This window comes from Triturus cristatus, chromosome 5_2 (assembly GCF_964204655.1).
Source record: "Triturus cristatus chromosome 5_2, aTriCri1.1, whole genome shotgun sequence".
Lineage (NCBI taxonomy): Eukaryota > Metazoa > Chordata > Amphibia > Caudata > Salamandridae > Triturus > Triturus cristatus.
The window spans coordinates 53664975-53690541 of NC_140588.1; the positions used below are offsets into that span (position 1 = coordinate 53664975).

The following is a 25567-nucleotide window of genomic DNA, read 5'->3' on the forward strand; positions in this document are numbered from 1 at the left end:
TCAACCCCTCTCTGGGGTCACAGCCGCCATGCACTAACTCTGTGCATACTCTGTCCCTGTTGTGCACTCCTGTACTCCTGATGCTTCCCTGCGTCCTCTAAACACAGTGCCTTAGGTGCATGCCTTGCTGTCACATTTCCTTATTTGCTCACTTGAGATACCTCCTTTGCATCAGGGCAGTTTCCCTGCAGTCTTCCTTTCATGGGGATTACAGCCGCTTTCCCTTCTGTACTGCTGACACTGTCCTTTTGTATGCTGTGCTGATCCCTCGATTGAAGCAAAAACCAAAGGAAATGATGGACGGAGTGTTGAACATTGCAAGCACTCACCCCCAGTCAACTGATCTGGGTTTAATCCATCACCGTTCTTTAGCCCACTCTGCCACCCCAGTTCAGACATGGCCAGGGAAGACATGGCTTGGCAGTTCGGGCTGGACTGTTCCCATGAGGCACAGGGTCAGACTGATTTGCATATGGCCATGTCTGAACTGGGGTGGCAGAGTGGGCTAAAGAACGGTGATGGATTAAACCCAGATCAGTTGACTGGGGGTGAGTGCTTGCAATGTTCATCACTCCGTCCATCATTTCCTTTGGTTTTGCTTTGTTCGCCATAAGTTGGCAGGGTATGATCAGACGTGAGTCCCTTGCTCACTTTGCCACTGGATTCAAGCAAGCCTGGCTGAAGATGGCTGAAATGCCAGAAACCGGTCCTAGGAAGCTTGTTTCCGGTCCAGGGAAGACATGGCTTGGCAGTTCGGGCTGGACTGTTCCCATGAGGCACAGGGTCAGACTGATTTGCATATGGCCATGTCTGAACTGGGGTGGCAGAGTGGGCTAAAGAACGGTGATGGATTAAACCCAGATCAGTTGACTGGGGTGAGCGCTTGCAATGTTCATCACTCCGTCCATCATTTCCTTTGGTTTTGCTTTGATCCCTCGATTGGCCACTGGATGGCAGTGTTGCACTCTTTTCTAACGTGATCCCCGCTGGTTTTGAAGACTGAGGCCTCGCGCTGTCTTCACTCAGTGGGAGGTCTTCACCCGGCTGCCACACCTTTTTGGGACTCTCCCACAGGGCACAGGCACTGCAGCCAGGTAGGCGCTATACACGCTTCATTTAATCCTTATCTACTTTGTGTAAGTATTGTTTGTGCCCACACGATCGGGCTGTTTGCTGCACATTGACAGGCAGGGCAGCTCTTCTATCGGCCAGAGCAGCTTCACGCCCGCTGCCGGCCTCACCTCCTGTGTCTTTACCCTTGCGGCTGCTCCTGCCGCTTTCTTTTAATCTCCTGCCTCCGGGTTGTGCGGGGAACCTCTCCACGTGTGGGCGCTGCTCGCTTCATTTGATAGTTGCCGGCCGCATGTGCACACTTCTCCTTGCGGGACACGCGCGCCGGAGGCTGGTCTCCTTCCCCTACGGCGTTTCTCCCTTCGGCCTGTTACAGCCACATGGACGGACGCTTCCTGGGGCATATGCTGGTAGTCAGGCACGACCGGAGGACTCCGCTTTAATACGATGAGTCCCTTTTACATTTAAACCCTTCCCACCCCTTGCCGCAGGCCTTTTCTCCTCACGGGCCGTGCAGGGGGGGTTGCCGGTGCTGCTCCACGTTACTCCCGCCCGCAGTAGCCTCTCAGTCCACACGCATCGCGGGCGGGGGAGGGTTGGCGCTGCAGCCGGGGCCTGTTTGGTCCGTCTTGGGCAATGTGGGGGGTGCTGGCACCCCTCCGATCGGCTAGGGGCCACACGCTCTCTTCCTCGCGGGGCGGGTACTACGGGCACCGCTTGTCTTCCTCGTGGGGGCGGGGTGGGCTCCCGCGGACCCACGCTGGAGGTCACTCACCGTCGCGCTGCAGTACGCTCATCTTATTGCCTCAGATGCGGGGTGGGCTCCCACAAACCTCTAGCTGATCGGGGTCACCCTTCGCTGGACACGACAGTCTGTTGCTCTTCCGACGCGGGGTGGGCTCCTGCTCAGCTGCTTTCACGCCCGGGGCTTTCTCCCGCCTCGTGGGCTATTGGGCACGTGGGGCACCTCCTTCCAGGGGTGCAGGCATATTAGGTGCGGGGTGGGCTCCCGGTCACCTTCTTCATGCAGGCCCGAGGCTCCTCACATCGCCCGAGGGCCGTTAGGCGGGCGACGCGCCCCCTCGCAGGGGGTGCCCTTCGCACGGGCAGCTCTCCCCCTCACCACCTTCGGAAAAAGGCGGCTGCACACGCGGAATTCACCCGCTCGTCACCATTGTAGTGTTTGGGCCTTAGGCCCACATGCAGCTAAAAGGATGGACGTAGACACTTGCTTGATAGTTAGATAACTGGCCCAGAGCACGTGCACTCGGCCCCTTTTATTGCCAGGGTCACCTGACCGGTGACACCTGTGGTGGGTGGGTGTTCAGTGTGTGTTACAGCATGCTGGAACACTAGACTGCTGATCGGAGTATCAGTACAGATGGTACAAATTGTTATATGGGTGATTCTAGGTATGGTTCCTCTGATAAAACACGTGCAACAAATTGGCTCCAGCCAGAATCGTGAGCAGTTGGGAAGACAGCGCTTTAATATTATCACAAAATGTATAGAAACAGTAAAAAGCACACAAATCACAATAATACACAAAACCTTGATAAACCAGTGCATCTGTGTATAACACTGCATGTCGTTCCTGCTCATTAGTTGATTGCGAATACCACACTATAACATCTATAGAGTTGTCGCAACGATGGACTGGTTTGTGCAATATTTGGACTTTGCTAAGCTAGTCCAGTTCTTGTATCAAGTGTATGAATGGATTTATGCTTGTATAGAAGGTGTGCAGTAGTACAATAAACAGTGGTTAGTTAATTGTCGTAATTAATTGTGACTCACTAGCATCTTTGTGTCTGTGCAGCGACAACGGGGCAAAGCTCGAGTTGGGGAATTATTCCGATCTCTCGGTACACCATGTACTTCATCTCATTTGTGTTAGCGCTAATTAAGATAAACAATTATTCCACATTTGGCATTATTAGCATAAGACAGAAGGGAGATGATACATTACTAAACCTTGTATTACAACAATAATTTATGACAATCCGTGCCCTACAGGCTTGGCAGCAGTTTGTTGTTTTCATTATTGCAGAAATTTGACTCTCACACGGTTATGACAAACTTCCATTTCCTCTGATAACCGATTGATGGAGGTACCAGGCAAAATGTTAATCTTCTCTCATACCCTAGATTGGTACTGCCCAGCCCAGCTCCCTTTGGCAATAGTTTAGAATACGGAACCACTTACCAGTGTTCTAACTGTGAGGGAATGGAAATAACAGTTCTGTGTTTTTGGTTAGAAATATACCACTCTTTCTATTCTGCTCTTACACGGGGTGAAGGTCCAGTAATGTGGGGGCATCTTGCGTCGGTTCGAAGCCTAGGATATACATTTATTATTACCCCCTCCCTTAAAGCTACACTACAGGTTCGTGGTTTTATCGTAATCAAATTTGAATTTCGGATTCCAAATCTGGGTATATTTTACTTGCGTGGGTACACACTTTGAGCTCAGGGGATATAGCTGGTGTGTTCCTGTGCATCCCCCACCCTTGTCTTTGAGTTAGTTTTCCGTGCTTGGATGAGTTTAACAGGTGTATGAGGCTCGTGGTCGCAAGACAGCCGGCCAATCCGATATGCGCACTTTAGGTGAGTCACAAGCCAAAGCATTGTACCTTGTGGACTTCAGACAGTGTTCCCCCCACACAGAGCAGTGTTCTCCTAGCGACGTTCCTCTTTTATCCAACCTGGGATTTGGTCTTGTTCCAAGCTGCCAAAGTCACCAGTGCTGGCATCAAGAGGCCCGATTGACCTTGCCATCATACAAATAGTGCCTCCAGGAGGGCTCCGTCATGGAGCTCCTGTTCAGGCACACCCCTGGATCCTCTCTCGGGCACATGCCCAGCCATTTATCACCTGTATCTGAGGCCCAGTAGTATGCCCTGAAATGCGGGAGGGCAATCCCTTTATTGTACACTGATCGGAAGAGGGTTGATAACGGTATCCAAGGACTCCCTGCCCATCCCCCCATCCCACAGAAGTCACCGGACCTCCTTGTCTAGGTGGCTAAACGACATTTCGGTTATGGGAAATGGCGTGTTCTGTAGGACATATTGTAGTTTCGCGAGAGTGATCATCTTGAGAATGGCGGCTCTGCCAAGGAGGGTCAGAGGGCGCTTCTCCTATCTGGCTACATCTTCCTGGAAGTGCACCAACTGAAGGTCCAGGTTCTCCTCCCAGAAATCGTCTTAATTCTGCATAATACAGATACCTAGATATCTAAAACCCTCAGTGGTTACTCTCAGGGAGGCAGAAATTACTAGATCACAATCCCATATGTCTACTTGAAATAGAACTGACTTGCCCCAGTTCACCCTGTACACAGAATAATTCCTCCACCCTTCCCACCATGGGATTCAAGAAGAATTTCGGCTCCAGGACATACTGCAGGATGCCTTTTGAATACAGGGAGATCGTCCCTGGTTGCCACGGCTCCGCCTACCCCCCTCCTCAAGTGCCCTGAACCAGAAAGCCAGAGGTGCGATGCACAGAGCAAATAATAGAAGGTATAATGGACAGCTCTGCCTGGTGCCATGCCCCAGCGTTAACTGTGCAGAGGTAACCCTATTTGTCCTCACTGCCCCTGTGGGTTCTGTGTGTAGGAGGGCCACCCAGCTACAGAAGCGGGGGCAAAAGCTGATCCGCCTTAGCACTGCGAAGAGGTAAGGCCAGTGGATTGAATCAAAGTATTTTTCCGCATCCGTGGAGAGGACTGCCAAAGAGCGGGAGACATCTCTCACCGCATCTAGCCAGTTGTGAAAGCATCTGATGTTATGTTGCCTTGAAGGGCATGGTACAAACCCCATTTTCACAATGGTTCCATGTGGCTATGACTACATTCAACCTGCGAGCCAGGATAGTGGTCAAGAGCTTGCTCTTCACTTTAAGCTGGGAGATGGGGCATAGGAGGTACACTCAGAACTCCGCTTCCTTTCCCACCATTATCCGGTCATGCTGCAGAGCACGGGAAAGTATCCCTCGGGCCTGGAGTTCTCAAACATGGTGATGTGGTGGTGGCTCACCTAATCTCACAGCCTCTAGAATAATTCTGGAGGTAACCCATTAGGGCCTTGGGTTTTTCCACTGCTCATGGCTTTCAGTGCCCACGAAAATTCCTCAAGTGTGAGTTCCCCCTCCAGCATTTCCACCACATCACTGTCCAGTTGCGGGAGTCCGAGCTCTCTCAGAAAATACTATACCTCCACTTGCTCCCTATTTGGCCAGGGTGTGTAGAGAACCCAGTAATATTGCACAAACATTTGGACTATCTCCTCTGTCTTGGTAATCTTGTCCCCTGTACTAGTCATTATATCTCCTAGCCACCTGGCTGCCTCTTTCCTATGGCTCAGCCATGCCATCAGGAATCCAGCTTTGTCCCCCAACTCATAGCTCCTGTGCTGCATCAAGAAGTAATGGCACAAGATCGCCTCCTCCGTTGTATTGTGGTGCTCTGTTCTGGTTGCCTCCAGGAGTCGACTTGTCGCCTCCTCCAGGCACTGTGCCATTTGATGCTCCCAAGAGCGGCACCTGTTGTTCCAGTCCAAATATTCTACCCTCTGCGTCCCAGTTCTTATTGGTAGCTCTGAAATCTAACAATACCCAACCTACTATGAACTCTCCCTTCCCCACATTTCCTCTCTGTAAGAGGCTACATGCTTATTCCCAACTCAGGAAAGTTCTGTCGGCCCCACCCCCCCAACCACAAAACTCTGAAACTAACTTGAACTCAAAACAAGTTAGGGTACCCAGCTGCAGTCTCTAGTGACCCTCCAAGAAGGGTGTAGTGTTGGTACGTCTGTGACTTACCAACGGTGGCTTGTGCTCACTGATTCCACCCGCCCAACCTTCAGCTTGCATAGGTGAGAAGATGCATATTGGCATCCCTCCCAACAGGCCCGGTACCTGGTATCAACAGGTATCCTACTGAAGCACCACCTCCGATTGGTCCAGTTAGGCCACATCAAATGATACTATCAGCAATCATTGAGGTCATTGCAGGACCTGCCTCGAAGGGGTCCAGCACTGGGTCTGCGTCTGATGCTTTACGGGAGAGCCCCTGGCTTGTCCGTGTTACTGAGTCTTGAGATTGACGAATAGCCGCAATCACCACCACCACCCTAGCTCTTTCTGTTCTTGCCTGCAGAGATGTGGGTTGGGGCGGCCCGTCCCCAGTGAGGCCCGCTGTCTTTGACGCCTGCTCCTTCTCCACCCAGCTATTTGCCAGGCTCCTGTTCCTCTCCCAGCCATCCCCAACTGCTCCAGCCACCACCAGACTTCTCCAAGGGTCTCAAAGAAGCGTGCCAAGTTGTTCTTGACTACTCTGAGCTTAGCTGGGTAGAAGAGTGTGTAGGATAGACCCAGCTGTCACAGGTTTGCTTTTACATCCAGGAATGAGCAGTGCTTGTGCTGGACATGGAGCATGGGGTCAGGGAACATGTGGATTTTGCTGCCATCTACTGTTCAGGGACCATGAGACCTGGCTATCTGGAGGATGTGGTCCTGATCCCTAAAGTTCAACAGTCTCGCCACCATTGATCTCTGTGGCACTCCAAGGGCTGGGGGCGCCCCGGGACACAATGCACCCTTTCCACTGAGAACAGGACCGGAGGGGTTTCGTTAGCTATTTATTGTCTGTGAGCAAGTGTTCCATGTAGAGTTCTGCAGATAGCCCCTAAATTTGTTGAGGTAGGTCTGTCATCCAAATGTAATTACAGCGAGAGTGGCCCTTTGCATCTTCTGCTCGGTCCTGGAGTTGCTCCACTGCCAAGGCAGAGTCTTGCAGTTGTGCTTTCATTTCACCATGGTCCGAAGCTACTTGTCTCATCGCTTCCTCCACCTCTGTGTCCCTAGATGCCAGTTTCCGGTGGTCCATCCAAGGAGGGCCGGATCAAGGGCTACTCCTTCTATTTTGGCCTACAGGACTTCAGATCCGCAATTGCTCTCAATGTCTTCAGCTGGTCAGCTTGGTTTGCCAAGGAATCTCTGATAGTTCCGAGCATGCGCTCCCACTCTCCACCCCTCCATGGTGAGGCTGGGCTTGATGTCCTTTCACTGTGCAGGTCTTATCTGACCTGGGCTTTACCATGTTGGGTGAAGGTAAGGTTGACTTGGACTGTGGACTCCCAAACTGGGACTTAGCCCCCTCTTCTCGCTATGGCCTGAGGCACCAGCAATCATTCAGCTCAGTCCCAGGGCGCCCATCTCCTATCCACTGCAGCCCCTCCGTTCTCCCACAGCAGTCCTTCCAGAAGTCAGTCCTCACTGCTGCTCCCAGTTCAGAGGGGGCAGGGCTGGGTGTTTTACAGCATCCACAGAGTTCTCTCTTGCATAGGGCCCATACAGTTGCCAAACTCCAGGACCAATGTCGCCCGCTTAACACCACGCCGCCCTTTGCAAACCTGTTCAGTACGAGGGAGCGAACCTCCCTAGTCCGAACCGTTCTACAGGCCGCGGACACCACATGTGGGCCTTCTTGCAGGGAAGTCTGCCTCTCACGCCAAGTGGGAGGAGATGTCTGCTCAGATTCCAAGCATCAACGAGGGGATCTGAGAAGCCCGCGCCCCTTCGGTAATGGCGGGTTGCCCCAAGAGTCCCACAGCGCCTCCGCTTCTGGCACTCTTAAGCCTCCATCCACCGTCTTGGAGGAGAGGGGCCTTGGCGTTGTCTGCGGCCCGTCGTAGTTCCTCTGGCGCCTTCCCTTCGGCAGAGTGCCCTGGGGACACCAGGCAATATTTCACGGCTGGGTGATGGCTCCAGGGCCTGCTTATTGGCAGGATGTCAGGCCAGAATTGCGATTGGTAGCAAGAGCTCTGAGACCGGCATCCATTGCTATTTTGGTCTTGGCCACTCAACACCCAGTTTCTTAGTAATGGTACACAACATGAAAAGCAATAAGAAATAATGTTTATTAACAGTTTTTTTCAGATTAATTGAATAACCTTAAACTCTAGAAAGTAAGCAATGGACAGGCTTTCGTCCATATGGCATATACTTGTCGCGGTGAATTAGCTGAGATAAGTATCTGCTTAGGGTAACCGGTTTACTTGTTACAAGGACCCATTTTTGAACTTGTCCTAGCCAACACTACTGTGCGCTATGTAGAGAGGTGACCGAAGCTACACGTTTCAGATTTCAAAATACTAACATCCAGGATTGCCTAAAATGGGGCCACTGGGATTAGGAAGTCTTGTACTTTAACTAGACATGACCCCTGTCATGTCCCCGGAGGCCCATATGCTCGGTGGCCGGGACACGGTGCTGGGGTTTGCCATGAGGGCGCAGCTAGAATCGGGACGCACACACAAGGTTGGTGTCTAGCGCGAGACTGTCCTCGCGCAGCCCGTCTAGTTATTATCGCAGTCCCATGACCGCGGTTGCAACCAAACGGGCGCTGTCCAGCAGGGGCGTCAGCAAGAACACCCCTGCGTGGCCACCCCGATTACAACTCCCACGTGTAATAAATAGCATAGAGCTGAAGGTGACAGAATGCTTCAGACAGGGACCAGGTTTCTGATCCAGGCATAAATAATTCTGTGAAAGCTGCATCTGATCGTTTGATGGATTTGATTTGATTAAAATATTTCAATGGTCTTCAATTTGGACTGGTGCGGCAAGCTTGCCAAAGGCTTCGACCCTCTTGGTGTAGTTTATTGGAATCTACTTTTCTTTAAATTGAAACTGTAATTGTTGAAAATGTAATTGAATTCGAGCACGTGTGGCAATTTTCAGGGCGAGAGAAGGGCAGAGGGACAAGGAGGGGGTCCTGATAATATTTATTTTATCTTCAGTGTGCGTTGAAATACACGAATTCATCAGGCTCCTAAATGTCAGGATATTTGCAGTGTTTTAAAGTCAATAATGACAGCTAACTAACATTGCCTTTCTCTCTTCATTTGTATTTCAGAAATACGCCAAAGGGCAGGATCTGTTTGATCAGATTGTATATCATCTGGACCTTTTGGAAACGGATTACTTTGGCCTGCAGTTCATGGACGCGTCCCAGGTTTTTGTACGTATGACCTTCTTCTAGCCCTTGCGTAGGCTCATCTCGCGTAATCCTTGATCGCGGGGAGGGCAGGGAGTGGTAAACACTGTGTAGCCCTGCCAAGGGATAGATAGATGCCTGAAGCTGAAAAGTGTATCCAAATGCACCCCGGGGAGTGCGGCTCTCCCACTAGACCTTTATATTGACCCCGAAAGAAAAGCTGAGGGGATGAGTGTGAAATAATGGTCAATGGCTGGCACACAACCCGACTGTCATTCATTCATAGCGTTAAATGAAACTATTGAGTTCGCAGGGAGACAGGAACAAAGTGAGATATTCATAGTGGTAAATGAAACTATTGATTTCACAGGGTGAGCGAGAGGAACAAAGTGAGATTTTGTGTAATTAAGTCTCTACCCACATCCGATGAGCTCCCAACAGAGCAAAATATGTGGTGGCAGTTGCATGGAAACAAATGGTGAGGAAATGTTTGGAAACAAGATTAAATGTATTGGCCATGATGCCCTGGGACATGACCAGTTGGGTCCCAAAACCAGCAACGGTGAAATGAACCGTGAAGTTTGCAACTACAAGATCTACAATGAAATGTGCCGAATGAATGCACATGGATAATAAACTAAAGGTAATAACCTGAGAGTCATTGATGTAGGTTTGTTGGCGTGCCACCCCAACCCACATATGTGAATAAAATAGTAGGCAGCTTTAAGGAAGACTATATTAAATCAGGAGGGTTAGGTAGAACACATATCCCATATAAGAATAGTATGGCCATTTGCCAGTTAGCTCATCACGCCTTAAATGCGGGAGATGTGGGTGCTTGTGTTTGGTTAACCCCTTCTGTGCCCATGACGAGCTGGACTCGTCATGGGCCGCGGTTGCGCTGTGCCCATGACGAGTCCAGCTCGTCATGAACCCCGCCCGCTAATGGAACGCCCGGCACAGGGCGGGGAAAGGGCGTGGCACACAAGGGGTTAAATGAGGCAAGAGTTTGTGAAGGGACTGAATCAATCAAACACCCCATACTGTCTCTTTCTATTTGAGCGAAATGTACTAGTAAGAATGAACTCTGCCACTAACTGGAGTCCTTGTCTTCGTCCTGTGAGACACAGATGACTAAGTGCATGGCATGGTCCATTTGGAGTATGTGCTGCCCATGATGGTGGTTTCTTTTTCGAAGGCTGGTTATGTCCATGTTGAATGTGCCACCTTACATGTTTCCCTTTCCATTCCCCCTCCTTGGAGCTTGTTGGGTTTGTGTGTCCAGGGGAAGGTTCCAACCCGTTCCTTTAGCCAGTGTATGATTCCCTCTGCCTTGAGTGAAGCAAGCCGCTTCCCTGGTTTCTGTTGTTGCATAATACCCTAGCAACAGAAACAGTGCATAGCTCGGAGTGCTTTCCAAAAAAACACTAGAGGCGGTCTAGACCAGGTTTCAACAATTAGTAGCTCATGAGCTACCCGTAGCTCTCCAGCTACCTGTAGGTAGCACTCCTGTGTGCAGCTCAGCCTACTAAATTCGAACCTTTTAATTGGTTGGAATAATTTATGTATATCAACATTGAAAAGTGTCTATTCAAGATGAAAATGTGTGTATTTTCAAAAATCATCATCTGATGTTTGGAGACAAATGGTGGAATTTTCAAACTATGTTTTCAGCTGATATGTGGTAAATCATGCAGCGTTAGGGAGACTTATTGCTAATATCATTGCCTTTTTTCCCATTACTCCTGACATCCATGTCTGACGCATTAATGACGCACTGCTGGCAATTTTGCAAATGGAGGTCACTAATGCAATATTGTCACTATTAAAACACTTATATCAGAAGCTCAGGATGATTTCAGTTAACTCTTACTACAGAAGAAGTTGGAGACCCCTGCTCTGAATGGGAACTCTTTACTTCATAGATGTTGAAAATAGGAGAGATGCACTTCTCTAGGATTTGAGGAGCTAAAAAAAAAAAAAAAATTTAAAAAAGAACATCTGGGGAACTATTACATATACAGCGCACTTTCCCTGTTTGGCCCACGGTGCACCTTAAAGCAGGTGTGCCAGGTGCAAAAAGGTAAAGTGCACCCTATTACATTGAATGCATAGCCCTCAGGGCAGCCATGAAGTCGTGGTGTCCTGAGGGCAGTGCATTCAAGTGAAAAACGGTCTGTGTTTTACTATGCACGTGCAACCCACTTGCACTTTTAAGGGAGATTAGAGATTCCCTTGCATTCAGGTACAGTGAGTGACTGCACCTGCCTGCAAGGGGATGTCTGGGGGTGGTGCATAAGACCCTCTGCCCCCTCCAGAGGGCTGTTTTCAGGGGGCACACAGACCGTGCGACTCTTGACAACTTCTATGCCTCTGCGTCCATGTATATAATACAGCTAGTTCGCAGAGGCAAGGGGATTCCCTCATTTGCATGGGGCCATGCCTCCATGCAAATGAGGGAACACCCTCTGGTGATAGCACTGGCACACATATAGCACAAGCGCTATCTGTATGACAGAAGGGGCTGCACGAGTGTCTGCGACCCCTTCTGTATTGTCCAAGTGCCCTGATGGCGTGTAAAGCGGGCACTAACCTTCGTCTTGCCCCAGGGGCACTTTCATAAGCTGACCCCTGGTTGGTTCTTGCATTCTGCATTGGTACCCCGATGAGTATAAATACTGCTCTACTCAACCAGTACTTGAACCTTGAGGTTTTTCTGGGCACTGAGAGGCCAGTGCACCAGTGTAGGAGGGAGACAACTGACAAGTAGTGGAACCTGTACTGAAATGTTGCTCTCTCTCCAGATGGGGCCTATGTCTTGGGAGCCAGTTTTGAAGCATTGCTGCAGGTAACCATTTGATCATAATACCCTATTAATTCTCAATAGAAGGCCCCTTAATATTACCCCAAGCCAAAATTATGCCTCATCCACTAATACCATTGGGTATGTAATTTTGTTTTTGTTTACATTTTTTCTACCCTTGGGTAATAATCCTAACAACTTACCTTCTGTTGTACCTTTGGTTTACTTTCAACACTAAGCACCAGAGCTAATCACCCCTTTCAGTACTATCTAAGAGAAGAAACCTTCCCCTGTGAAAAGGGAGAATAATGCTCCAGCCACATCATACCTATAGCATACACCTTTGCTTTTCAGATTGATTTGATCTGTTACCTTATTGGTGAAACCTGTCCTTTTATATATAGTAATATCAGAATGATTTAAAACTGGAATAGTGGGAAGCTTTGCTTACTCACCCCCATGCTCATTTCCGTGTTTGATCATCTGTCTCTGCACAACGAAGGACCAGCATACCTCTGAGACCTTCAACGCCCACATAGGTTTCACAGCCATCATTGGCCTCAACACCAACTGTGTGTCCCACCATTCAGATAACGTAGTATCTGCAGAACTATATTGGTCAGTGGTTGCATCAGCATTCCTGTTTGCATACTCATTAATGTCCGGTGAGCATAAAGTAGCACGTAAACCCAGTGGAGGCTAAATCATATGACACATACTTAAAGATGGTGGGGCCGTGCATTGACAAATTAGAAACATTCACATATTTCCCTGTATTAGCAGGTTTTACCTGCCCAAAATAAGGCCTATGGGGAGAGCGGGAAACTCAGCTTTAACTTAATTATGATTTTATTCCATACTTGATGTAGTCTTTAAAGATCATGACCAGCATTTTCGATCGTCCTTGGGCCAAACATAAAGTAGATGTGGCAATATCTGCATTCCTACAAGGTACGTTTGGTAGTCTGGTCTGCTCATGCCGGTGTCCCATTACATTGCATATTGTAACTGCAGTTAAGTAGTAGTATTCACAGACCATAAGGCACATTGCTCCATTTAGATTGGTTTCAACTTACAAGAAGTGGCCTTAACCCTCAGAATGCCTGACAAAAACGTTGTAACATGCTTGGCAAGAGACTTAAAGAATTTCGATTTGTTTTCAAGTAGTAAATTAGCCAAAATAAATAGCAACTTACACTGTGCTATTCTGACCATTAAGAACAGTCTCTAAACGCCTAGTCAGTAATCTAGGTATTCCACTAAGTGTCACCCTCCCTATATTACCTTCATAAGTGTCCAGTGGAATGTGGTGAATTTTTACCCTGACTGTTTTTTAGGTGGAGCCTAGAGGCAGCATGCATGCGCTGCTCTGCGAGGCACGCTGTAATCCCTCTGGGAAGTTTGGGGACACCCACCACATGCCCACCACTTTTCATTGGCTGCTTGGTCCGCCTTTATAAATTCCATAGTTTTTGATGGGGTAAAAAGTACTGTTGTCCCGCCTTGTGGCTGTTTTGTTCCTACCCTGGCGACCGCCCCTGCTACATGGATCCTTTCCATATGGGCCATATGTTTCGGTAAGCACTCTACTTTTTCTGTTGCATCTGCTTGTTATGTAATTTCCTGTTGTGTTTCACTTTGCTGCTGCCCCCCTCCCGTTGTCAGCGTTCACTTATCTCCCGCCCCGTTGTCCGTATTCCCTTTGCTCCCGCCCCTCCCATTTTCCATGTTGTCTTTCTTCCCGCCCCCTCCCGTTGTTAGTATTCAATTTGCTCCCGCACCCTGACATTGTCTGTATTCCCTCTGTTTCTGCCCCCCTCCCTTTGTCCGTGTTGTCTTTCTTTCTGCCCCCTTATTTTGAAAGTTGCTCCACAACCACTATCACACCCACAACCTAGAGCTCCCTAAAACGAAGAAGGTGGCTGCCCTGACGGTAAACAGCGCCAGCTCCATTTAGTATAGATACCAATGGCAAATAGGATGCACAAGCTGTCCCTGACTCATACTATGTAATATGGGCCAGGTGCTCAAACGTGGCAGTTTGGTGCCTCGTTGAGACAGCGCTCTGGCAGGAGCAGTTTCTCTCCACTGGACTAAGCTCATCCTGCCAGTTACCCCTTGTGATTGATTCTTGTGGAATTTATCAACCGTCCTCGCCCCTCAAGAGGGGTGCACAGCAGCAGCCTGCCCTGCAGTGCACCTTACCCACTAGCTCACCATGAACACCAGGTAAAACACAGCTGCCAGCACCAGTCTATTGTGGACCTGCTGCTGCTTGGACAGTTCCCGCTGTTCGGTGCAGTGCTTGCAGCGGGAAGATGAGCGCAGGTGTTCAGTAGGTCCTGGCCCATCAAAGAGTTATCAGAGGAGAGCTTGCCTCCCTGCCTGGGCGCTGCTGCCTCTGCTCCAGCGCTGAATACCAAAAATCCCCTCGCTACGTCACAGACCACAGATCTTCTTCTATGACCACATTTCATTCACTCATTCACTGGTGGGGCCCATAACACCATTCATTCATTCTACTTTCAGATCAATGGTCCTCGAGAGAGAGGGGGAAATCCTTTCTCTACTCCATGCGCTGGAAATGGGAGGAAGATTTCACCAATCACCTGATGAGTAACAACAAGTTTACCTATTCCTCCCTACCTCACCAGGGTCTCAATACATTATAACCTAGCAGTTCCTCCCATACTATTGGCCATGGATCAGCTAGTTGCTGGGAAAAGCAACACTTAACTCTTCTAAACAATATACATCGAAATACTTCAAATAATAACCCAACACAGTTCTTTAAATGAAATAATATGTTTATCTAATTAAAGCATAAGGAAATCATATAGCATTCAATATTTAGTTCGCATATTTACCTAATCTGGCTAAATGGCGTCCTCTATGCCAAATTCAGATCTTTCGTCTCTATGCCCATAAATCAAAGAATCAGTTCGTAAGTTAATTGGGCATCTGATCAGTCCATCAGAGTCTCTGGTAAGCAGCTGTCCAGCAGTGTCACCGTCCTCTCCGTCCGCATAACGTCGGGCAATCTGGTAAAGTGAAGGTGTGCGAGCATAAAGTCCTACCCTCTCTAGTCTACTTTTATAGTAAAATTTTGACAACAAATGTTTCAATACATGTTTTAGAACAAATTTGATTGGTTGAACCAGGATAATTCTTCCCGATTCCCATGCATTAGATGTTGCATTAGATGCAGCTCTCAGTTTATTAATAAAATGGTAACAGTTTCTAGTCAATTCAGGGCATGTTGATTCCCATGCGGGTTTGTGTCCTTAGTGTCATCAATTATAACAGTTCATGGTTTAAGGAAGTTCATTGTTTGAGGCTTGGCACTCCTCCCGGTGCGTCCTTCACGAGTACAGTCTGCCTGGGGTCAGTACGAGGTTATTGCTGCTCATCTTTTAGCGCAGGCGCACTTCACTCAGTGACTTCTGTATCTCGTCTGTCCGTCAAAATAGGGATGGCAGCCATATTGTGGCCACTCCAGAAAGGTCAACTTAAGCAAAGAGACACAAAACGTAATTAATACATTGAAATGACTATTTAAATGTTATTCCCTCACTAAACCCTTTATGTGTGTGTATTTATCTAGCAAAAGCAACACGCATTGCGGTTTATACTCACAATTTAAAGCACGATCCACAAATCACATCACAAAAGCAACATATAACATGCAAATTCTAAATATCTGACATTAGTATGCGTACGTGATTAGTTTACGTATCAATCAGGCCATGCAAATGCGATTCCCACGTGTATTTTCTAATTAGTAATGTTGATTAATAAAACACAGCAAACAATTAATACTATTAATGTTAATCAATTATTCATGTTAATTCAAAATGATAATATGGAGGAGGTATACGATTTCTTAGGAAAAACCTCGCTCCAGCACCTCCACCACTTGGAGCTCACTAAACCGAGACAAGTTATCCTCATCTGCATCACCTGGATCCTCGCTGAAGTCATACATGTTGTTGCTGTCACTTGCAGTGCGTCTCTGTCTCTGCAGGGACTTGAAGGTGTCCCACCAGGCACTGCTAGAGCACCGAGCCATTTTCAGGCGAGACTAGCGGGGCATAAGGATCAGCGGGCGGCATGTCTAACAAACCGTGGCCCCAGTCAGCGCATCAGGTGAGATGGTGAAAGATACTTGATCCCCTCGATTTACAGTGAACGCACAATAACATCGCAGAGTATCGGCTGAGATCTCAACTCTCGTGGTACTTTGTGTTGAATTTCTAACCACCCCTCCCGTGCGCACCCGTGACCCGCATAGCCATTACTTGCTAGCTAAAAAAAGCTAAATTCACCCAAACCCTATTCTACTTCATAGTTAGACACTTACAAGGACCCATCAGCGAGACCTATTGGTTATGCCAATGTTCGTTTATAAAAGCTGTGCATTCCAATAAAGATTTTTGTGCTGGGAGTGTATCTAGGGATCTAGCTGCTACTGCGAGCACTAGAAACATACACAACTTGTCCTTGTCAATTATGCGGCTAGATACAACTTCAGTGTTGTCAGTTGTTGCAAGGATACGTGGGGTCTGAATCTGAGGTTCCTTAAAATACACTGCGTGCAGGACAATGTCTATAGCAAAGAAAGAAGACAAATAAGACTTGCCTACAAACACCATCTCACCCCCACCACACTTCTTTATAATTTTACAGAGTGTGCTCCACATCCAAAGCAATAAGCAAGGAATAAAGGGAGTAAAAGTCCTGTGCTTCCCACTGCGTTTTTCAAATCTGAGATCAGACATCCAGACTTGACCATCTCCGCTGGTTTGTTTATAGTAATTACATCCAGTTTGCTATTTGCACCCTGAAGTTACCTTCATCAAATAATGCAAAGTAGAATCTAAACACACCAAATTAAATGCTTTTTTTGCATCCAGAGAAGCAGAAGACAGGGAGAAGTAGAGCATCGGCAGATTTTCTTTCAGTCGTTTTATTCTTGCTAATCGAGATGTAACAAGGTCGTAAGGCTGGCTACAGGATAGCAGGAGCCTCTGGGTGCTCCTAAGGTTTCCCAGAGTATCTTTTCTCATTCTCTAGGGTTCTGTCGGGTGTTATGAAGAAAGACTTTTTGTCTGTAGCGATCTCTCTACTCCCTAACATCCAGCCAGCTTCCTCCCTTTGTGCTGCCCAACCCACTTCTAGTCCTCAGACCAATATAGGCCATGACAAGAACAGCATGTCACTCTATGTAGCTGCAAACACATGAGGAGGGGTAGACTCCGGTCTATATACACTTCTAGTTGCCAGTCCTGATGTCCTTAGAGTGGCCAGCTGGGATGGGTGCAAATTCAGGACGGTGAGAGTAAAAATTCAGGACAAAGGGTCAACATTCAGGGCAAAAATTCAGGGCAGGAGGTCAAAATTCAGGACAAAAGGTGAGTTTTACAGACACACCAGAAGAGGTCGCACAATACTATATAAGTAAGTAAATAGACAGCCACTTAAGTAAAAGTGAAAAGACGTTTATATTCGGTTGAGACAATTGTGCACTTCATGGCTTTTCAGTATGCGCTCAGCTTTGAGCAAATGTGCAGGTCTTTGTGTGGTAACAAAACTGCCCCCCCCTACCTTTCCAGCCTCCCAGGGAAACGCCCTATGCTCGGTCCGGCCAGTCTGGCCTTGCTACCACCCTCCAATGGTGCCCCTCATCTTCACATTGACCCTCTCCCATGTGTATTTAATTTCTTTTATAGTGCTACTCATACCAAGTAAGTAGGACAGGGTGTCTGAGTGAGGGGTGGGGGAATCCTATCGCCCGACGCCCGAAACATGTTGATTTTTATGTTGGCCAAGAAGATTTAATATCTACTTTGTCCGACGGACAACTAGACATTAAATCACTAAAAATATACGAGCTGCGTGCACTCTCGGGTGCTTGCGGCGATTAGACATGCTGACAGCCTAAGAACATTGGAGGCTTCTGATTGGCTAAAAGTCCATGACTGGGCTCTAGCCAGTGATTGGCTGGAAGTCTTTAGCCCAGCAAAACATCACTGTTTCTTTAGTGGGAAAAGCGCGGGTTAAACACTGGTGCAGCCCACCCACTCTCTGAACCAAGCTGCCGAACATGCAAAGAGTGGGGCGAGGCAGGAAACGCTTTCTCTGCTGCCTGGTCCAAGCGTCGAGGGACGGGGCATCCGTGTAGTCTCTGCCGCCAGTCATAGAGTGGCTCGATTTCCCCCGTCCTGCAGTGTCCGTTATGGCCTAACGCAGGCGCTCGTCTTTCTGGAATTGTCAGTGGCAGGTGTCTCTGACAGGTGAGTCGGACCCTGAATAAACCCATCAATTATCTGCAGAAAACCGCACCATTTACTAAGAAATGTACGGAAACTGTGATGCTGCATGCTACGGGCCGGGATCAATGACCATGGGAGCGGGGGTTAAAAGGTAATTTACAGCAAGGGTATGAATTTATCACGCATAACCACATTATGTTAGTGCTGGGCAAATATTTTCCCTTTGCTGAAAAACCGCACTCCGGTGACAGTGATCTATGGATTCAATAGTCACAGGAGCCCATCAGCTTGGATGTACCTTGCAGCTGGAGAGCTCTAGACTGGGTCATATTTAGTCCCAACTGTGGCCTCGCATCTTCCATGTTGACACGGAAACCTTGTATTCTGTTTACTATGGCTGTGGTTATGTCACGCGAATATGGCGTCTTTACACATGCCCCTATATGAGCAGGGCACTCTTCTATGTAAATTGAGACTATTTATGCAGCTCACCTCTTGATAACTAATGATCGTTATATATTGGGCACTAAAATTATTGAACAACACTGCCCCCTGTCATTTCCAAGGATGCATTAGTGACAGTCTGTGAGTCTTTTACTGTAAACACAGGGTATTCTAATCCCTGCAGGAGTTATACCTATGCACAACATTTACAGTACTGCAAGTCATTTTGTTTAGGTTTATTAAGGAAAACCTCAATAAAAAGACAGAAATGAAACGTTTTTTTATTTAAGTTTATGCCTTAGCTGTTCAAAGTGTACCAACACGCTATTCTACATCTTCAGCATCGCAATCTCAATCACTTCAAGTTCATATTGTCAAAGACTGAGATTCTCGCACGTAAAACAAACTTGGACACAGTATCACCTCTTCACCATCTGGACACAGGGGCATGAACCAGAGCTATCAAATGAAGTGAGAAACATGATGGGGACTATGGCCTCGACCCACTGCTTAGGTAAACTACGTGGCTAAGGCATGTTTTACTCAATGTGAACTCAATGCCACATTTTTCTACATCTGGGGTTTCCTCACAGGGAGATGGCCACCATCTCTTTGGGTCAGTCACACCTACATTATGCCATGAGTTTATTTACTGGTGCCCAATGCTATTTTTCCTCCCCAACTTTGAGCTAATTATGAATGCAGGCATCAGACAATATCAACACCCATGTATGCATAATCCTATCACTCACATTCTTCAAGAATGACACTGGCTGCAAGAAACAGCTCATTCATGGCTCTCTGCATCGCACACGAGGCCATCCATTAAACAGGACCGATCTTTCTTCAACTCAAACGTCACACCTACTGCTAAAGAATGTGTCTCTGGTACAGACTGGCCCTGCGAGTCACACTCTGGAAAATCTCCCAGTCAAGAATACGGATACTTCAAAAACACCCAGAATTTCAGACAGCGGTAAAGAATTGGCACCTCCCAAACACACAAGCCTTTCCCAGCAAAGGTCCAACAAAAAGAATTGAAAAACATTACTTACCTGTAACTTAGTTTGCACCTTATAAATGTTACAAATAACCATGCTGTTCATTTCGTGCTGAGCTTAGACCACTGCAAGGTGTCCTTCGTTGTTGTGCAAATTTTGGTTTCAAGCTTGTGACATGACTTATGATCAGCATGATCAAATACCCTGCAACCAAAAATGCACCATTCTGTATCACATCATGCCTAAATACAACTGCAAGCTTGCCACAATAAAACTGGAGCACTTTCAAAACCCCCTTGCAACATCCAAAACAGCTTTTTTAATCCCACTGTCTACAAAATTCATGCTTTAAAGGACATGTTGGCGTGCTATAAATCAACTTAATAAATCTACCAGTCATGCAAAGCTAACGAGGTGGTAACTTTTCAGAAAATCCAGAGTCCCCTTCAGGCCCTTGACAGGAGCACGCAGTGCTGTAGAAACGCAACAACGTGTAATACAAAATAAAAATATAGTGAATGTTTCTCCGTCAGCTCTTATAATTATGTCGGGAGTTGGTGGGACAAGTGGATTTTTCAGGACATGTAGATCTTAGTAGCATTTTGTCCCTTGGCCAAGTAGATTATTTTAAAAATTCCACACCCCTGGTAGTTACATCACACACATATTATATAGAGACAATGACTCCTATAAATGTGAAAGTCAATCTATAGGAAATGCACTTAAGATAATGGGGGTTACAAGGTGTAATCATTCTTTCATCCTTCAGTCTTTCACCATTCATTCTGTCCTTCCATCTGTGTGCCCATCCATATCATTATTCAACCATTTGCAAACCTATCCATAATCTAGCCTTCCATCCATCCATCCATCCATCATTCCACTCATCCATCCCTCCATCCACCCTTTCACTCATCCATCCCTCCTTTCACCTTATCCATCCGTACTCATCCATCCATCCACTCATCTACCCATCCACTCATCCACCCATCCTTTCATTTACTCATTCATCCACCCAGTCACTCATCCTTTCACCCATTCACCCATTCACCCATCCATCCTCTTTCTCTCTCCATCCCTTTTTCATTTAGCCATCCACCCTTTCATCCACCCATCCATCTACTCATCCATCCATTCATGAATCATTCATTGACCCCATCACTCATCCATCCTTTAACTCATCCATCCGTTCTCTCATCCATCCACCCTTTCACTCCTTCAGTCATCCATCCATCCTCTCATCCATCCTCCCTTTCACTCACTCATCCAGCCTTACATCCACCTTTCACTCATCCATCCATTCACCCTTTCACTTATCCATCCATTCACCCTTTCACTTATCAATTCATCAATCCATCCATCAGTTACCTCATCCATCCACCCTCCTGTCATCCAGCCTTTCACTCATCCATCCATCCTTTCAACCATCCATCCATCCTTTTATCCGTCCCTCTACCCTTCCACCCATGCATCCATCTATTTACCCTTTCTCTCATCCATCCTTCAACTCACTCATCCGTCTATCCTTTCTCTCATTATCCATCCATTCACCCTTTTATTCATCCATTCACCCTTTCACTAATCCATCCAGCCATCCCTTCACTTACACACCTTTTCACATTAATTATGAGCTGAGCCTTTGTCTGCTGAGTTGCAGACCGAAGAGGCCCATCAAGGTCTTCACCCCTGCTGTAGTTCATAAAGCAAGGCATGGGTTCACTATGCGCCTGTACATAGGCAATCCGAAAAAGTGGGAGTCATGCATGATGCACAGTGCCACTGTGACATGGTGTTGATTCTCAGGGCTTTAAGTGGGATGGAAAAACTGGGGGGGGGGGGGGAGGTCTCTCCAAAGGGGGTGTTCGATGTAATTAAAGGCATGGCTTAAAACACCTATGCTAAAAATCTGTGCTTAGCATATTGTGCCGCCCTACTGGTAATTTGCTGCTTCTGTCATTGCATCCAGCTATATAACACAACAAGTAGCGTTACACCTACAAGCCAGAACTATTGGCTTTGAAAAGCAGCAACCATAACATTGAAAATGAGCCAGTTTTAAATGATGAGACAGTGAAAGACCCATAACCCTTTTAGGTCCCGCCTAGGCAGCGCTTGCGCTGTCTCTTCGAGACATGCTGTATTGAGGTATTTTTTTTAAGCTGCTTCCACTCTCATCCCCTATTTTGAATTGGCTTTTGTGACTGTCCTTTGTAAAGGTGGGGTTTTGATATGTCAATAGGCTTATTACTCCCTCTGTAGTTACCTCCCTGTCTCCTATTACCTCCCATGAGGACTGGCCTTCTTACATGTGTCCTTACTCAGGAGCTTTCATTAGCCGGTAGGGAGCACTATTTAATTCAGGTCTTGCTGAAGGAAGCATGACAGAGCGCATAGCAATAGCGCCCTTGTGCTTTCACTTTAATAATCGTTGCCGTTTATTTTGGATGCAGCGCAAAGCACTCGTGAGTATTTGCTGCGCGCCATGCACACTTTCACTTTAAGAATACCCGCTGCCCCACACAGCACTCTCGTCCCGTCCCGAGATTACTGTGTGGGGCGGCGGGATTTTTAAAGTGAAAGTGCGCATGGCTTTTAAAAAATTTCTTTGCTCCCTGTTAGAAATGGGGGTCTCTAGTTGGCAATGGCTGGCCACTGTCCAAGTAGGGACCCTTCTTCCTAAGTCAGAGTAAGCAGCCTACACCCTTTGACAACCCCTGCTCAACCCTGTGGTAACGTAGCACGAGCAGCTAGGCTTATCTCAGAGGCAGTGTGTGAAGCATTTATGACCATACACAGTAATATAATGAGGAACACTACAAATGGACACCACTCAAGTAGTTATGGAAAATAGGTATTTTTATTTAGACTTAATCACAAGACCAATAACAGTAAAAATTCCACAATACTATAAAAATATAATTACTTTAGAATGCTGCAAGGAAAAATAGTTCAGGATGCACAAAATGATGTCTAGTTCAAGGCAGAGGTCTCTGCGACCCTTTTACTCACAAAGTATCTGGTTCCTGGAGCAATGCAACAAAAAGGTCGCTAAGGAGTTGTAGCGAGAAATTTCCTCACGCTAACCAGCGATGCGTTGAATCCTTACCGCAAGGGAGGATGATGCGCTGGGTTGCGGGCAGGACAAAGCGACAAACTTCCTCACGCTAAGCCGGTGATGCGATAAAATCCTTGCCGCGAAGGGAGGATGATGCACCGAGCCTGTTGCGTGTGCGATTCTGCTGCGTTGAAGAAAATGGCGCTCCGCGAGGGAGCGACGATCTGGATACGATGCGGGGAAAATGGCGAACGCTCGGCGTCCGCGTTGCGATGAGCTTGATGTGATGATTTGGGGTTAGGGAGCGCTTTGGGGCCCGCTAACAAACAATGCGACAATCCTCGGATAGCGGGCGTTTTCAGGCCCGCAGACAGGTGCTGCGACGATCTTCGGATAGCGGGCGTTTTCAGGCCCGCAGACAGGTGCTGCGACTATCTTCGGGGTTAGCGAGCACTCGACGACAGCGGAGCGGCGATTTTCCTCACGCTCACCAGCTGCAGCGGCTCGCTAACGGGGGTTAGCGACGATTTTCAGCGCTCTTTTCTCAACAGTAAACTAGAGGCCCTGGAACTCACAGGAGCCTCACCTGCAGATAGTAATCCTCGCTGGGAGGAAACAGGAGGCTGATGGTGGAGTCTGATGTGCCTGAGACTCCAGCAGGAGGCTAGCTCTCTTCTAGCCCTTGGGTAGTTGCTGTAGCTAGAATAAAAGTTCAATCCAAGTTTCTTTCCTCTTCTCTTGAGTCCAGTAGTAACAACTGCAGGCCAGTCCCAGAAACAGCACACAAGCACAAGGACAGTCCTTCTCCTGCAGATTCCTGTAGTCACACGGACAGAGGTTCTTCTTGTTGTCCAGGAGCAATACAAATTGTAGGGGTTGGTGCACAAATATTTATACCCCCAAAGTCTTTGTTCTTAGGGGTCCCAAGTCTCTGAACCCAGCCAGAACCAGTTCTGCCCAGCCCTGGAGCTCTTTATTGATCAGGCTGCATCCTTCCTTTCAGAAAGAGGGGGTCTGCCTCAGACGCACAGTGGGAGGTGGAGCCAGCATTCACCTTGCCAGGGACAGCCCTATTCAAGTGCAGGAGCTACCCCTCCACTCGCACCAAGGCAGGATGCTCTATTCAACCCAGGTCTGACTCAGCCTGCCCTGTCCCTCCAAAACCAGACAGCCAATACACATAATAGCAGAGCACACTGGAAGGCTTAGGCAAGAAAGTACCTATACTCTAAAAGTGGTAGTTTCAAACACAGAATATAAAAATAACCTTCACTAAAAGATGTATTTTAATATTCTGAGCTCAGGCATACTAAATTCGTTTTTCTACCATGTTCTGTGGGTCAGTTAGGACTATAGAATGTAATAGCCAAAACCTCCCATTCTGGCCTATGGAGAACAGGTCGCCTTACAGTAGTGAAAAACGAAATTGGGTGTAATTCACTACTAGGACATGCTACACACATCAGAGCATGTCCTACCTTACACATACAATGCACCCTACCATAGGGGTGGCTGACATGATGCCAAGGGAAGGTTTAGGGGCTGGGAAGTGGGTGCACTTCACAGCCAGGATGGCAGTTCTGGACTGCACGCAGACACTGCAGTGGCAGGTCTGAGACACACTTTACAAGCTGCTTCTGTGGGTGGCACAAACCAGTGCTGCAGGCCCACCAGCAGCATTCGGTTTACCATCCCTGGGCACACATGGGCCACGCTACTGGGGACTAACAGGTAAACCAAATAAGCCAATCAGGGATATACCAATTCACATAGTCCTATTTACAAAGGGAGAGCATATGCACTTTAGCACTGATCAGCAGTGGTAAAGTGCCCAGAGTCATAAAGCCAACAAAAACAGGTTAGGAAAAATCCAGGAGGGAGGCAAAAAGCTTAGGGATGACCCTGCAAAAAGGGCCATTTCCAACACTCCCCGTCCGTTAAGCCGGCAATGGAAGCCACTTGTTGGCTCTCGTGAAACGCGCACTTCGGCTGCTTTGTAGTGCTAAGAAATGTACGTTTCTTCAGTTTACACCTGGCTACCTGCAGAGCATCTGCCTCTTGCTCTGGTGTTGTGTTTGTGCTCACTGCTCCCTGCCCCTTCTCACCTCTCTGAGAGCCAGTGCCCCCTTTAACCCTCTACCTGCCACCCACCCCGCCCCGCCTTTTCGCCCGGTTCACACCATGGTGCTTTCACACTTAACTTCACCTCCAGCTCGCATTTTCTGAGAGTGCCTTGGGGCTCCCTATCACCGCCCCGAGATGGAGGAAGAGAGAGAAGAGACAGAGGAAGACTTTGTGGGGTGCGGGGAGACGGATATGGTGGGAAGTGTGAGTGAAAGAAGAGGGGAGAGAGAAGTAATAGAGAGAACCAAGAGAGAGAACCAGTGGGGAAAGAGAGACCGAGAGGTAGGGAGAGATGAAGGAAGAAGAGAGAGCAAGTGGCAGGGAGGGAATGCAGGACAGAGGGGAAGAAATTGCCGGGGGGTTTGGAATAGCACCGAGGGTATAGGACTCCACAGGGAACAAAGACACTGTGATCGAGGGAACAGGGCAGAGAGGACGGTTGTAGAGGAGACAGGAGAGATGGACAGAGTGCCAGGCACTGGGGAGTGCAGCAAAAAGCTATGGAGAGAGTGCCAGGAATAGAGAGCGAGAGCGAGAGAGAGGGAGAGATGTGGGTTAGCGACCAGCTCCCGAACCATGGACCCTGCGGGCTGCGCCCAGTGTTGACACGTGGAAAAACAATCATCTAATTACGATTAAAACCTTTATTTCCCTGTACCTTAGACTGTATTCGCATCTATTCCCTGTACCTTAGACTGTATTGGTATCTAGACTAAATATTTCCAGCCCCTTTTATCTGTTTTGCGGACCGCATCTTGCTATCCCCTTGTTTTTGTTTTCCGGTCACTGGGTTTA

The 25567-nt window shown here is 47.8% G+C and overlaps 1 protein-coding gene across 1 annotated transcript in view; it reads left to right on the plus strand.

The window, feature by feature from the left end:
- The window catches only part of EPB41L4B (erythrocyte membrane protein band 4.1 like 4B), a 729970-nt gene that overhangs the window by 226256 nt on the left and 478147 nt on the right, over positions 1-25567 (plus strand). The window contains exon 2 of the mRNA XM_085606843.1: positions 8993-9097. Coding sequence (XP_085462969.1) covers positions 8993-9097 — 105 coding nt within the window. The remainder of the gene's footprint in view (positions 1-8992; positions 9098-25567) is intronic.